The sequence below is a fragment of the Mizuhopecten yessoensis genome, unplaced genomic scaffold, assembly GCF_002113885.1.
Source record: "Mizuhopecten yessoensis strain PY_sf001 unplaced genomic scaffold, ASM211388v2 scaffold4025, whole genome shotgun sequence".
Taxonomy (NCBI): Eukaryota; Metazoa; Mollusca; class Bivalvia; order Pectinida; family Pectinidae; genus Mizuhopecten; species Mizuhopecten yessoensis.
The window spans coordinates 890395-905334 of record NW_018405338.1 but is presented as its reverse complement, the minus strand read 5'-3'; the positions used below and the strand labels follow the sequence as shown (position 1 = coordinate 905334).

Below are 14940 nucleotides of genomic sequence, written 5' to 3'. Positions count from 1 at the left end.
GACACAATTATACTTAACAACAGTGGAAAGTGGAACAAACAGATATGGCTTTAGGCTGAAGAGAAGAAGAATGGAATATGGAAATATTGTGGTTTTGGGTTGGGTTGGGTTGGGTTGGGTTGGGTTGGGGGGNTCCAGGGTACTCTTCATTTAAACACAAACACAGAAGAAAAAATAATACAGAACAAAGTTGTTCCAAAATGGGACTTGAGCAGGTCTAGTCCAGTTCTAATTCCACACATGTTGCTATAGCAACGAGACGATATTGACAAAATTCTCTCCAAAATCTCTCCAAAATATATTTTGGGGATTCAAGGTGATGGGTCAAACTCTCAGAGTCCAACATTGAAAATGAAGTTTACCATTTCATTCAAGCATTAAAGGAAGGCCGGGTGTTTTTAAACCATTCATTGTCTCCTCGGAACTCACTCAAAAGTGGGACTTTTCATTGGTACAACTTCATCTGTTGATACCTGCTTTGCAATTTGAAAGAACTTATCGTCTTCTGTAGCCATATCTTGCCACAAACAAAACGGATGACGTCTGATGACTGCAATCAGGTGCTACAAGCAGTAACTTGTGGAAATAATTACCAAGTTCATTTTTTACGTTAATAAAAGCAGTCGCTGTCAAAGCCCTACCTCCCGCTGTCAAGGGTTGGGCGAGAGCCAACGAGGCAACGATACCTGATGGAGTTTGGAGGAAGGGCCAACAGTGCAGCATGGATCCTAGATTTACCTGCCACTAAGCAGTCTAATCTGGCTGACGAGGAAATATCTCAGGAGATCTCCATAAATCGTACGGACAACAAGAGAACTGCAGAACCGGACTGTATGTAGTCAATACACAACCATTTGGAAGTTACGAAAACAACAGGTAATTCCATTCAATTCATACAAATCAAAATTCTATAAAAAACAATGCTTGGCTGTATATGACACCTGAAAATTGCACAATTTATTGATTTTAAATAATAACATAAAACACCAGTAAACCAAATTTTCCTTCAATATTAATAAATCCCCCTAATAAACCAAAATCTTATAAATATCTTAACCCTCAATAATCTTGAAGCGATTCCAGTCTCTCCTGGTCTTAAAACACTTAATTTTATGCCTAAATATTTTAAAATTAATTGGCTTTTCTTGGCCTGAAACACTGTCTTATCCCTAAATAATCCCGAAGTGACTGGCTCTTCTTGTCTTAAACATGTCGTAAAAACACTTTTATCATTATAGACTTTCAAAAGTTTGATAAATGGTAATTTTGTAGTTGTCCTGTGTTATAACAATAAGATATTGTATAAGATACACCAGTAGAAGAGCTGACATTATTTAAACGAGTGATTCTCGTAAAAGATATGGTAAATATCTTCTATATTACTTTTAAATTTCATGAATATGTTATTTTTTGTTTTATTCATGGGCTTAAAAAAAATCTTTATTTTAATAATTAAACCAACAATATATTTGTTTGAGAAACAATAGTGCAAAAATTTCACCTCGCGTAAAAAGAGCATTACATTAGAAAAATTTGTCATAACTATTTCCACTTACAAAACCACGTTTTTTAATCATTTACTCTGAACAGCCCATACAGTACTTTATCCCATTCCTGGTTCTCAAAGAAATCCGAGCTACACATTCAGATGATGGAGATAGAAAATTGACCCAGGAATCATCCTGAATATATCAAATCTTCGAAAAATTCTGCATGGAAACGTCTCAAAAATAGATAGTGGTGGGTTATATCAGTGTTTGTGAGGTGAGCTGTCAAACTCGATTGCCTACATGATAACCACTACACACTGGTTACAAGAGACACATGTGGGAGTAGAGAGAGGTCGGAGGTCAATTCCACAGCAAAATTAATTTCAAACAGAGGCTTATTATAATTATAACTATGTAATGTTCTGGTGCGTTCTGTCTGACTGTGGCGATATTAATTTCATCCAAATATGATGTTTCCCCCGACGCTGATATTTTGCCTGATGGTATAATGATGTTTGCTGATGATAACTTTTTCAGCGATTTTTTGTCTTCTATTCAAATAGAGTTACTTTTCTTGATGCTGGCACTAGTTCTATATTTACTCTATATATTTTTCTTAAGACTTGTAATATTTTCTTTTTGGTGGTAAACAAAGTTTAAATCTGAAAACTGGGAGTTTTTGAACACGTTTAGTACGCAGTTCACTAGAAATACCTGCACAAGTACATAATGGTAGATAGGCCTATTCCGAAGATTTGTTCACCTTTTTTGCCTTGCATCGACAGGAACGCTTCACAGCTAAGCACTCCTTCAATATAAATTTATATTACACATAGTTTACCGATAACTTTTTCCTTTTCCATACAGTTGCATACTATGCAAGATCATTGTTTTACAGGGTCGTTCAAATGAATCGTAGCTAGAATTCGACTTTTCCAGAGTTGCAAAATATATGAAAAGAAAGAAAGGTTATAAAAACCGAAAGTGTCGATACACTAGAATGCTCTCAACGTATGAGACATATTACTCCATAAAGTTGGCGGCAAAAGCTACTCAAATTCCAAATGATATTAATTTGGGAGAATTCAATGAAACCAAAACAGTGAAATGGAGAAGAAGCAACAAATACAAACAATATAAACCACCTTAGGGAACGGCAGTGAATATAGCTTTAAATTATCAAATTAATTTTTTATATCAATACCTAGCTAAAATGTAGCATAAAATACGGTGAAGATATAGATAGTAATGGCCCACAGGGGATAAATGATATTGTGTCTTAAAAAAAAAAAATGCAAAAATTGAAGCAAATTGGGCGTTGGGGACGAGATTCAATCTAATACACGTCTCCTCCTACAGTTTCTTTCATAACAGAATTTGCTTGAATTTGATTTGATGTTAACATAGAGTTGGAATGTTTTCCCAGCACCCATCATCATAATGGCCAGTTAATAACAACAAATGTCATGCAAATCTTCTGGTGATTTTCACAATACAGTAAACAAAGTACACATCTCTTTGCCTGATTTCACATCGGTTTTTAGGCAAAATTCCTCCGACTATCATGGACCAATGTCAATATCTCCCCGTAGTCATGAATGCAGAGAAACTGTCCGAAATTAAAGGAAAACCATTTCTCATAAACACTAACCCCACCCCCTCTCCATTTCTCAATCAATAGCCTCCTCTGCTATCTAACGTCTGCCGTAGCCTCTGTTTAGTTGACGAATGCCAAACCTCACTTTATTACGCCCTATGGAACTGTCCCGAGGAATTATCGCAAAGTACACTTACACATAAACACGACTATTATCCGGATGGTTTTGAAATGGGGAATCATCAGGTTTTCTTTTATTGATTTTTTTATATTTTTTGTTTCCATTACGTATACCATGAATCAAAGACAAATTATCATTCTGCGTCAATAATTGACCTCTGTGATAGCCCGAGGGAGCAGTCATTTGTGGTGGTAGACCCTTAAGGGAGCAGTCAGTTCTGATGATTACCATCATGTCATCCCTAAATTGACTTAATCGAGTGTGGTACAACTTAGCTTATCAAACAAAATTCTCGCTATTTCTTTTTTTATATCAACAGCAATCAAAAAATGACATGCAAAATGCATCTCTGTTGATGGGATAGCTCAATATCTGGCAAAGTATGAACACATTACATAGTTCATCTACCTGAGTAGTCTGATTTTTTTGTGAACTAAGTATACTGTACGGAAAAATCTGGAGACCGAGGCTCAGAGAATAAATCTCTGAAGAATTCTTACGCATGTTAATTTTCTGTCCCACATAACCCATTTTGTCCATAATTACACACAAAATTAGACAAAGGATTTCTCAATTACTGCTGTGAATAAAATGGCCAACATTTATGTTTCCAGGTCACGGTCTGTCAATCACGTCTCTACCTAGGTGGCGCTGACTATCACCTAGAGCCTTCATGGGCCGACCGGAAGATCATTAATCAATTCCTCTGCATGACCTCTTAACACCTTTAAATTAGTAAATCCGTCAAAATCACCAGGAGGTGATCGAAATGCCACATTTAACTTGCTGATTTCGTTGTTTCTCACCTTGGTTGTCAAGGATACCTCCAACAGGGACAGTTTCATGAATAACCAAACACCCTCTAATTTAACAGTCATTAATGAACTTTCGATTCTACAGATTTTTTTTGTGTATTTAAAAACTTACGAACAAAATGTCTAATATAGTCCTGGACAAATTTAAAATGATCATTTTCTTATAGAAAATATGAAAACAATTAAAAAACTATATTTTCAAACTTACTGTATCCTAAAAAGTCTGCTACTTTGTGTTATATTACGCTGTAGAATGACATACATATGTGTCATCTCAATGACTTTTTAACACGACCACGATATCTTTGTTTTCAAATCAAAATGAAAGAGTCCGTGGAAGAAAGACACTAAAAATGATTATAAATCATTTTTTAAAAATTGATTTAATGCTTTGCATAGCCATCCAATAAGAATGTTTAATTCGTCAAAATATCATCATCAATGTCGTCATTTGATTGGTGAGGAAACCTCAAGCAGCCTTAATCAGTCACTAGTTTTATATAGATTTAGGACGTGTACATTTTGAATGGTAGTATATTTATATATAAGAAGCAACATCATGATTTAAAACAACCCTAAATTCTATGAATGACTGATATCAATGTTATCAAAAGTCTATGAAGTGAATACTTTTTTGTCAAACTTTTTAAACCAGCAATAAATGGTAAATGATTTAGTGTTGTTACACCTAGAACTCTGTTGTTATTATCTCCCCTTGATTGTATAACATTGTAATGTTACAGCTAAGACATTGAAAGAACTTATTGATTGGTATGTCTTTATATGTAAATGATACACAAAGGCCTTGGGAGATTGAAGTATATATACATGCATTGTAAAACACCAATGTGAATCGGATCAAACAAACCTTGGTTTAGCATGCTTACGTTTAAAAGTTTTCAACTATGAACTGAATCATTCTCTGTTTACAATACTTAAGAATATGCAGTTTCTAGATTTACTGACAAGTTATATTTCTGATGCCCTAATATATTGCCAAACACCAGATAATTCAGATCTACCAAAGATATGCATAATACTTCAGTCAAATAGCACAGGTTACCATGGCAACTGGTGCCGGAGTAACCAATAGTAGTGTTGCTTACCTTTTGTTCGGCTGTGCAGGTGAGATGCTGGAGCCGATTTGTCATATTGGACAGCGACTGTTCGAAGGCAGCCACCACATGAGCCTGCAAATAAAATGCGCAAAATACCGTTACTATAAATACACCAGTTGCTGATAAACTCTTGAACATCGAAAACTTAAAATCAATTTCCTAGGTGCTCATTTGAATATTCCCCAAGTGCTAATGTTACATAACTGATGATATCTTTTGACAACCTCAAAACAACCTACTGCATGCGTCTGCCAAAAGCTGGAGTCTAGCCCACCGGTACCAATGCAGCGGGGGTCTCTAAGCATGGAAGGCGCGCAATACAACATCTTATGAATTTTTGTTTCATTGACTTTTTCCTCCGTGATATGCCCTGTCTCAAACCATCACCGGGGAAATGTCTTAAACTATTGGGGCCGACATAATTTCTATTTCATGTTGTGATGTGCCACGTCCCATAGAAGACTATTAATCATTCAGTATTCCTGTCTCATTATTCCAAAAGCCCCAGACAATGTGTGCTGGAATCAGAATGGGACCGTCTCAGCTGTGTATGAAATTCCAATTTTCAGACTGCATTTCCACAACAGGAAATTCAGTATTAACACAAAATTTCCTCTATGCAAATATTTTTTCCCCAAACCATCTAATTAATGTTGCCAAGTAACCATTAAGAAATATGAAAATGATAAAAGAAATCCGAAGAAATATGGCTATTTACGAGACATCATGAAACTAGCAAACTGTTTAAAAACTGAGCTATTTATAATAACCGACAGAAAAGATGAAAGTCGACCACACTCAATGAAAAAGATATCAGGAATGTTATCACTAAAATCCCTCCGTAAATGAAAGCCTCCTCATGGCATTTGGTACCCACTGTAATCTCCAGAATTCCTAGCAAATGTCTAATGCCCAATTATTATCTTGTAAAATGTCAGTATAATTTATTGAATATTTTTTGTGTAAGTGATGCTCTTATAACTATATACCTAAGGCACTGGCTTTATCGACAGGAAATCGTTGGTAATTCCAAACAAATTTGATAGCATCATCTCTCGAAGCTGTGGTCAATTTGTGATGCTAATGAATATTCGTATTGACTGGCTGTTTACATCTCTATAAACCATTATATTTAGTGTAAATGTCTGTTACTGTTAAACTAAATTCACAAGTCTATAATCTTGAAAGATAAAATGGCTTGTCAAAATTCCTGGGTCCAAGAATTTATTTTTAGACAGGTAATATATTTCAAAGTATGTTGGAATTTGAATGTTTTGTTGACTGCAGTTTTGCACCTACAATATCTGGCACAACTTTTCTTTATAAACACAACTCTGACGGCAGTCCTACAGTACGGAAATATATTATCAATAATCTTTATTATGCCTTCTACGAGTCACAGCATGTCAAACTAGAAAAAGGATGGATTGCAAAAGTCTTAGGCTCTTATATCTGTACATCTGCTCGGGTGCAGTTACATGGATCATACTGGCGTGAATCATCTATTCAGTCAGCCCGATAATGTATACAAATCAAACTGTTTATGTCCCGACACATTGACCACAGCCCGAGGCAATCTAATCCAAGAAACTCTTGTGAATTACAACACTTCCTAGGGCTCCCAACGAAATATTCATAAATAATCCCGGAAATAAATCAATTCATTTCCGTCCCATTATCAACACGAGAGCGTACCTCGGAGTATTGTTAATTTGTCTGCCTTAGCAAGCAATTACACAGAATAGCAGAGGATATATGTAACTAAGAGACCGGCTTATTTGTAATTCATAACCCAATCCTCAATTCCTGCTTCCGAAGTCTCGCTTCCGACATCCTAATCCAACGAGAAATCTCAATCTTGACTCCTCTCCAAACTGTCGTGGAGAATTTTACCGTGTTGTATAATCGCAGACAATCTCGGAAGAAATCGTAATCAGTACGCAGGAGAAGGAAACAGAAGATCATGATGCTAATGAGACCATGATATCCTCTGGGACGCTTCCTAATACAAGATAAGGCCGGAAAAGGGAACAAATGCTCCGGGAATATCGGAAATAAATAGCATACAAGCATGAGAATTCTACCTAAAGACAATGCAAATTTGGAACAAAGTCTCAATTGTGAAATCCATTTTGAACCTCAATTTGAATACATTACCAAACTTTCACAGATTTCATCCAATTAAGCAACCTCTAATTGGTTCAATGCTGGTGCGATTTTTCAAAAGCTCTGTTTAGACAAGTTCACTCGAGATCATGCAATTTAGATTTAGCCCCATTTAGCAATTTGAAAAAAAAAAAAAAAAAAAAATAGTTCACAAGGTTTTTAGGGAAACAAATGGCTTCTTTGCATCAACAAATCCGTTTGGATTTGAAATCTTTAAAACCAGTTTCTTCCAGGATAACAAGCAGGGCTGCTTTTAAGTGTTGTGTTCCGCTGAATCAAGATAATATTTCAATGAGAAATTCAAGACAACTTGACTTTGTTACATGAACTGGAAAAGAAAAAAATGTCAACATCTAAGATGACATTATAGTCTGTTTGGCAATATCCAAAATTTGACGGTCAATTTTTATTTTATTTTATTTTAAATGAAAGAGTGTCATGAAAACAAAATTTGAAGCTTTACAGCTAAAATATCATTAAATCAAAATGGAAAGCATGATTATCAAATTTTCTGAATTTCATTTTCGGATAGAAGACAGTATTGATCTTTTTAAGAGAGTGCGGCGGGCGAGAGAAATTTGACATGGAATATCAGGAGAACAAAAGCATTGTTTTTTATTGATCACAGTGTCACACAAGGTCACAATGTTTACAAAATTAGACACATTTTTTATTCAATCTTTATTTGATAGAAAAATTACCATAATTCCACTATCTACGCAAAACACGTAACTGTTTTCTTTTCAGAAGTGTAGTATTCTGGGCTTTTGGCCAAAATAACAGCAATTTTGGCTTCATCACAAGCTTTTTTATCAATGTTCTCTCGAGATTTAAACTCGACTGATCAAAGTAATAACCCATATTGTTGGTTCGTGGGATCTCCCGGCTAAACAAAGGGATTTAGTTTGAAGATTCGTGCATCACAAACAGCTACAAACCATCAGTTCTGTTAAATCTTCCAGTGAAAGCCTTCCACCCTCCTCCCTGCACCCTGATTAAGGGTCCAAGAAATATGGCCTGGATTAAGCAATATACGTTCTGACATCTAAAACTGACAATCATATCTGAATAAAGAATAAGTTCCAGGTGTAGGTTCTTCAGTCAGGTATATGGTATTTTGGGAAGATTTTATGATTTTATTTGTTGGAAGGATTTGATTCTGCAAGTAAAACAATTTTGAAAAGCTTCATGTTCTGTAAGCAAACTTGCTGGATCAAACAAGTATAAATTACAAACTGTTAATCTTACATGAAAAAAATATCTATCAGGAATTAATCTCGATCAAATAATATATCCTATTCCCAATATCAGAGTTATCCCCCTTTTTGGAGTTTCTCTTCCGACTTATTACATTTATGCATTAAAAAGTAATGGATTTTGGTCAAAATAAAATAAAATTTAATAATTTCTGATCATGTAGGAATATTTAAAAACTTTTAATACAAATACGTTTTTTGTTGATGGAGTTATCTCCCATTCACTCGAGACAAAACTTTAGACCAGTTGACCTTTGACTGGGGTTGTGATTGGGATCTCCACTAGTGCCTTGATGGTCATAAATGTCGGTAAGAGACTTTCATCTTCCCTTACTAATCTGTGACAAGTACCTCTGTCACTATTGATTAAATTCATCTTTTTATCTTCACAGAATTCTCACCGATTTCCTAAGAGCTAGTATACGTTAGCTAGCCTCTGCTAATATACCACAAGCATTTGGAAAGACTAAAAACTTTGGAGTTACCATTCCAACCGATTTGAACCCCACCAGATCAGATAGAAGGTGATCCTTTTAATGACGTACTTTGAGTCAAACTTCAAGTCAAGAATCTCAACCACTGCCGTTTAAATATGACAGAATTCTCTTCCGAAATGTCGGGACCATTATAGACGGAAGGGTTTATTTCAGATATCAAGTTCAAGGGTCATCTTCTGATTGTACATTATGATGACCTTGTACCTCAGTGCAGACATGATATAAATCAAAATCATGAAAGAAAAGTTTTAAAAGGCCTAGACTCAAGCTGAGAACTTCCAGGTGTCCAACTATTAAATGCAACTTCATTAATGACATCATGGATCTTCCCCGAGGAAAGAAACAATTAAATGTTATTTAAGTTCCTCCCTTTCAGAAATGTTATTAGCAACAAATCTCTGTTGCTTAGGCTAAATGTGAAATCTTTCTAATGCTGATTTTTTTTGGTCTCCCCCACATGAACTTCAATCTTCAATCCATACTGCCAACATCAGACTTACAAACGCTAATAATCCAATTAATGTTTGCATGCAAATCAATTCTGCTGACATAGCATGCTGGCTGGTGCAGTTTAAATCTGACCCTTGATCTCTGATGTATGTGAACCTTGACCTTTGCATGCATTGACCTTAAGATTTACTACTGTAGTACAACTGACCCATGAATCTTTCTGACATTTATTTTTCTGGCTATCTCTCCAGGTCACTCAGTATCTGGTCCTACCAACAGATAGCAGATACAAGATGGACTAAATCTGTCATTTGATTGGTCGAGACTGACAAACTCTTCCGTCTGATTGGCTACATTAGCTCAATTAGTATTTGATGATAACAGCCCTGACACCTGGATCAGTCTACTGTTAGTACATGTTCCCTGAGCCAGATAGGGGACGATTCTGGTCAGTGACGAAGTCTTAATGGTCCAAAACCACTGTGAGTCAGAGTCACTTTTGCTCTTGAAGCAAAACAGATAAGACATTAGTTAAACTCTAACAAAGCATGACCAGAATGGCCTGCGAGCTGTAGTCATGGGAACAACAAATTGGGCCTAAAATACTTCAGATTTGCTCCACCTATTACTTGGAGTCCATCTTAACATGCTCCAAATATCATAGCAGTAACACCAAAATCTAAGATTGTATTACACACAACGTTATGTATTATGGAGCATTTCTTAACTGAACACAACAGCAACCATGAACTCCATTCTGAAATAACATTTTTTTTATTACACAGGTAACAATTATTCAGATATTTATGATGTGTGCCTCTATTGATAAATAAAAAGTATATACAATTGCAGATTATACAGGATTAATTAGAGACAGGAGTTCAGATTATACAGGTGAAATTAGCATTAACCCCCCAACCAAACTCTGCCTGGTTTATGCAGATATTAAAAAGGGTCTGGTTTATACAGGTTTACAGATTAAACAGGGAATGGTTTATAAAGGTTTACATATTATACAGGGTCTGGCATTTTCAAGTTTAAAGATTATAAAGGGTCCATATTATACAGGTGTATATATAAAGTTCAGGGTCTGGACTATACAGGTTAACAGATTATACAGGGTCTGGACTATACAGGATATAACATTATACAGGGTCTGGACTATACAGGTTAACATATTATACATGGTTCAGTGTGGTCAGGAATCACTGTAAAATTATTGTTCAGAAAACTTGGATTTCTTTTAAGAGATTGAGCACTATAGTGACCAAACTGTTTTGTTCAGTTTTGACAGGTTTCGGAACTCTATAAACACAGACGTTTTACTAAAGGACCTGGCAGCAGCTAAATCTGTTGTACACAAGTTTCCTAAATAAACATATTGACATACCATACTTCTACCAAGCTTGTTAGGTATCACTGTCATACGTAAGACTTCTTTTTTAAAATTTAATTATCAATTTTATTCCAAAAGCAAGCTTTTAAAGGTTTCCAAAGTCAAATTAAATTACATGTCGTTCCGAATGTGAAAACATAAAATACCATGATATACATGACAAGGGAAAGAATTTGTAAGTTTTCTTTACGTTTTAAAACTTCGCAGCAGATTAAAATAATGAGTCTTAATTAATATTCTAGGTATGCACTGCAGTGATGAAGTTCTTGTTTTTAATTTGATAACAGAGATAAAATTTAAAAAAAAAAATCCATGGCCACATTTTATTTGATGAAAACAAGTACAGAATTTTAAGGGCATGCTTGGTCTAATTACAGATAACACCAATATATTCATGGACAGATGCGATATTAGCAAAACAAAAATCTTTATGTAAATACGACACAGTTAGGCACATCATTGAGTACAAGCTTGATACAGTTAGGCATACAAGCTTGACACAGTTAGGCAAACTGATCAATGAAAATGCCATTACTCCAGACAGATGAGAAAGAAGTCATTGATTGGTAACTGGCAGTGAGGGAGGTTTCATTGATTTTTACAAGTGTAAATATTTTCTTTCTACCGAAGCCTGCATGGGTGATCAAAAACAAAATGACAACGGAATTGAATTCATTTTGACGTCAATTTGAATCTGTAAATAAGTATAATTAAATAGCTCATGGTTTTCCCCAACTGGTGAACTTAAAAGTGAATTAGGAATGAAAACGATAGTGATTTAGAACTGGATCCTTCCAATGGAGACTGATGGAGTTAATATTGTTCTGTTTATAGTGACTCGGGATCGAAATAGATGAAAGTTGCTGACGCTGAAAGGGATGATGGCAGAGACAGGGAGACTATATCAGATGAATGGTCACCCCATTTTATATGGCAGTTTAATTTACTGGACAGAGTTGCATAACACACAGGAAATATCCAAGATGTGAATGAATTATTGTTAAAGATATTGGACAATTAATGGTAGGCGGGCAATGAGAAAAGGCGAAATGGGGATAGGGAGAACAGGGGTGGGGTGGGGTGTTGGGTGTTGGGGAGAGTGGAAGAAAAAGGGAAGAAAAAAGAAATGATAAGGGGCAAGAGAAGAAAAAAGGAGTACAAAAGGAAAAAGGAAGAAATTGATGGGAGGAAGAAAATAGGAAATTGAAAGACATTCAAAGGCATTAAAATAAAAGAATGTTGGACTGGGGATAGTAAAGAATGGATAAGAGCCAAGGGGCAATGGAAGGGAAGAATTACAGTGAAGGACAATGAAGGATAACAAAGGGACAAGAGGTGGAGGTGATCAGAAGGACCAAGGTTAAATTAGATGAGGGGCTATTTGAGAGATAAAAAATGGAAAGTGTATCCCTGGAGGGATAAAGGGACATGTAAGGGGACAGAACAAGTAACGACGAGGGAATGAAAAGACAGAAGAATGGGAAATATGAAAAGGGAAAGAAATGAAGACAGACAAAAGAACATTACCAACCAGATTCATAGAATATTTGTGCCGGAGTTACATGTTAAAAGACATTTCATTAAACACTTCTCAGGGTAATGATCTATCAAGCAAATATGTCTCACAGCTCTGGTGATTCTCTCGGCTTGAACAAATTTGCATGTTTACTGTCGCGTGCGTGTTGCTGCTTCATTTCTTCTACTGAACACAATGTCAGCCACATGTCAGCAGAAAAAAAGAGAAAAGAATTCCAAACTGCACTTCTCCAAAAATTGCAAATGCATACATTACAAACTTTCAGAGTTTAACAACTGACATGTTTATAGCGTGTAGTGCTGTTTTATGGGCTTTTGATATTTCAGAATGTTTAAGATACATGATTAAATCAAGCACAGGTTTTCACAAGAATTATTCACTTCACCCAAAATGTCACTGCCTTCAAGAATGCTTATTTTACAGAGATAAATTTCCATGATAACATTTTTACACCCATGCCACATTATGGCACGCTATGTGTAATTTGTTTCTGCTATAGCAATTACGACCTTCCGAAGTTCAAAGCCTCAGTGTGGCTCCCTCCAATGGGTTCCGCATCAAATTGACCCGCAAGAAAAAGAACCTGGCAACGAATGATTGCTGCCGTTCCAAGGTCATGCTTGTAGACGTCCTATTTGGACCCGATTTGTCGATGTGGGACAAAAATGCATTATGAAATTTCTCCCATTTACAAATCCTACAGCGGATACAATTTCTGTTTTAGATTATATTCGTTTAAACGATTTCATCCTGATTTCCTCCATCAGAAACCAGGAATGTCATGCTCAGCTGTTTTATATTTAGAGTAGAAACATCTATACATATTTATATATATTCTAATGTCTCGTGTTGAATGTGAATAGCCTATAGAAATCAAACAATAGATCTATTGAATTTAAACAATAGATTCTTTTGTTTTCTTTTGTTACAGCCCCTTACGTACGTACATACACACTACTAATGTGGTACAACTCTGTAATGTTGAAAGGAAAATATATTTTATAATAGTTTGGAAATCTTAAATTACAATCCCAGTTTATCAGAAAGAAAGGCTGCTTTTCATTGCTTTCTTCTTGCTGTATTAATTATAACAGATATTTATATTTCAGAAACTGTCCCAAAACTAAATCATGTATGTACAAACATTTCATCAAGTGCATTATCCTGAATGTCTAAAACAATACTTTCAATATGACAAATATCAATTATTTTCATATTGTTGTGGTGAGGTGTCCAATTCTTTGTTAAATCTATCCCTGTATTCAAAAAAATATTTCGAAATATTACCTGAACAACGTATCAGTAAAATATTTTTTTAAGATTTGGGTCGGCTTATTACTGAGCATGGGCCTATCAGAGGTAAAATAGGAGTCAAAGACTGATGACAAGTGAAACTCAAATATACATGTTTCCCAAGAAATAAAAACGTTCGCACAAAAGTTGGTTCATAAATAAATTTTCATCACCTTTCTCACAGCTTTTAAAAACACATTGCTGCACCGGTTTAAGCCCGAAAGATTAGATGTACATGAGTTAACAACACGCAGCTATCACAAACTACAGTAAGGAAACTTTATAAAAATTCTGTGTTCCTTTCAACTACTTTTTTTGTATAGATTGTGAAGCGTCTACCCTAACCAGTGATTGGAGATTGACTGTTCAGATGCAAGACACCAACATTAATGATCCACAGCTGATACACGGGATGCTCCATAAAAATCGTAATGTCTGCTTTATCAATATATCATCAGTCTTAAATGCTGTACTTTCCCATCAAGACTGTGTTTAGTGTGAATCACATCATGTCTCAGGATATGGAAACATCTTCTGCAGCTCCATAGGTATAAAGTTCTAAGGAACTTCAAGTCCTTTATAAAATTGAGTCGGTATCTTGTGGAGGTATCTCTGCTGGGTGGCTGTATAAGTCAGTAACATTTGAAGAGGGTAGATGAAATATTGAGAAAAAGAACTTATACTTGTAAACAAGTGGTCTGTAAGACAATACCCCCCCCCCCATGAACATTAACCTTTGACCTCTGTCCATATTGGTGAGAACATGTAAATCACCATACAGCTGTAAGTTGTACTACTAGATCAAGAAGAAGCAGAAAACAACCTCCCCCCACCTACTCACCCGGCCCTCTACACCCACCCATTATTTTTGAAATCATAATGACAATCTTTCCTTTTCCCCCACCCCATTCCTTCCAGTCATATAGAGATCTTGAGAAAAATTCAATCCTACATCTTATAGAATAGTCTTTCTCACCCCATCCAGAAAAGGACCTCCTCCCTTTTGGTGTAATTTTCTCTTATACCTCCCTTCTAACAGAATTCTTCCTTCAAAATGAAACCCTTATCCCATTTCTACCGACCTCTAAGAAGACCCCCCTCCCCCACCAGACCCTCATCAGCCTAGAACTTCCCCTCCCTGATT

General features: G+C 35.7%; 1 protein-coding gene across 3 annotated transcripts in view; it reads right to left on the bottom strand.

Moving 5' to 3' along the window:
* Window positions 1-14940, bottom strand: part of LOC110448376 (neuron navigator 3-like) — a 479162-nt gene that overhangs the window by 17596 nt on the left and 446626 nt on the right. For all 3 annotated transcript variants that reach the window (XM_021494571.1, XM_021494572.1, XM_021494573.1), the window contains 2 exons: window positions 5190-5273; window positions 2254-2298 (listed from right to left, as the gene is read on the bottom strand). In XM_021494571.1, the coding sequence (XP_021350246.1) occupies window positions 2254-2298; window positions 5190-5273 (129 nt within the window). The remainder of the gene's footprint in view (window positions 1-2253; window positions 2299-5189; window positions 5274-14940) is intronic.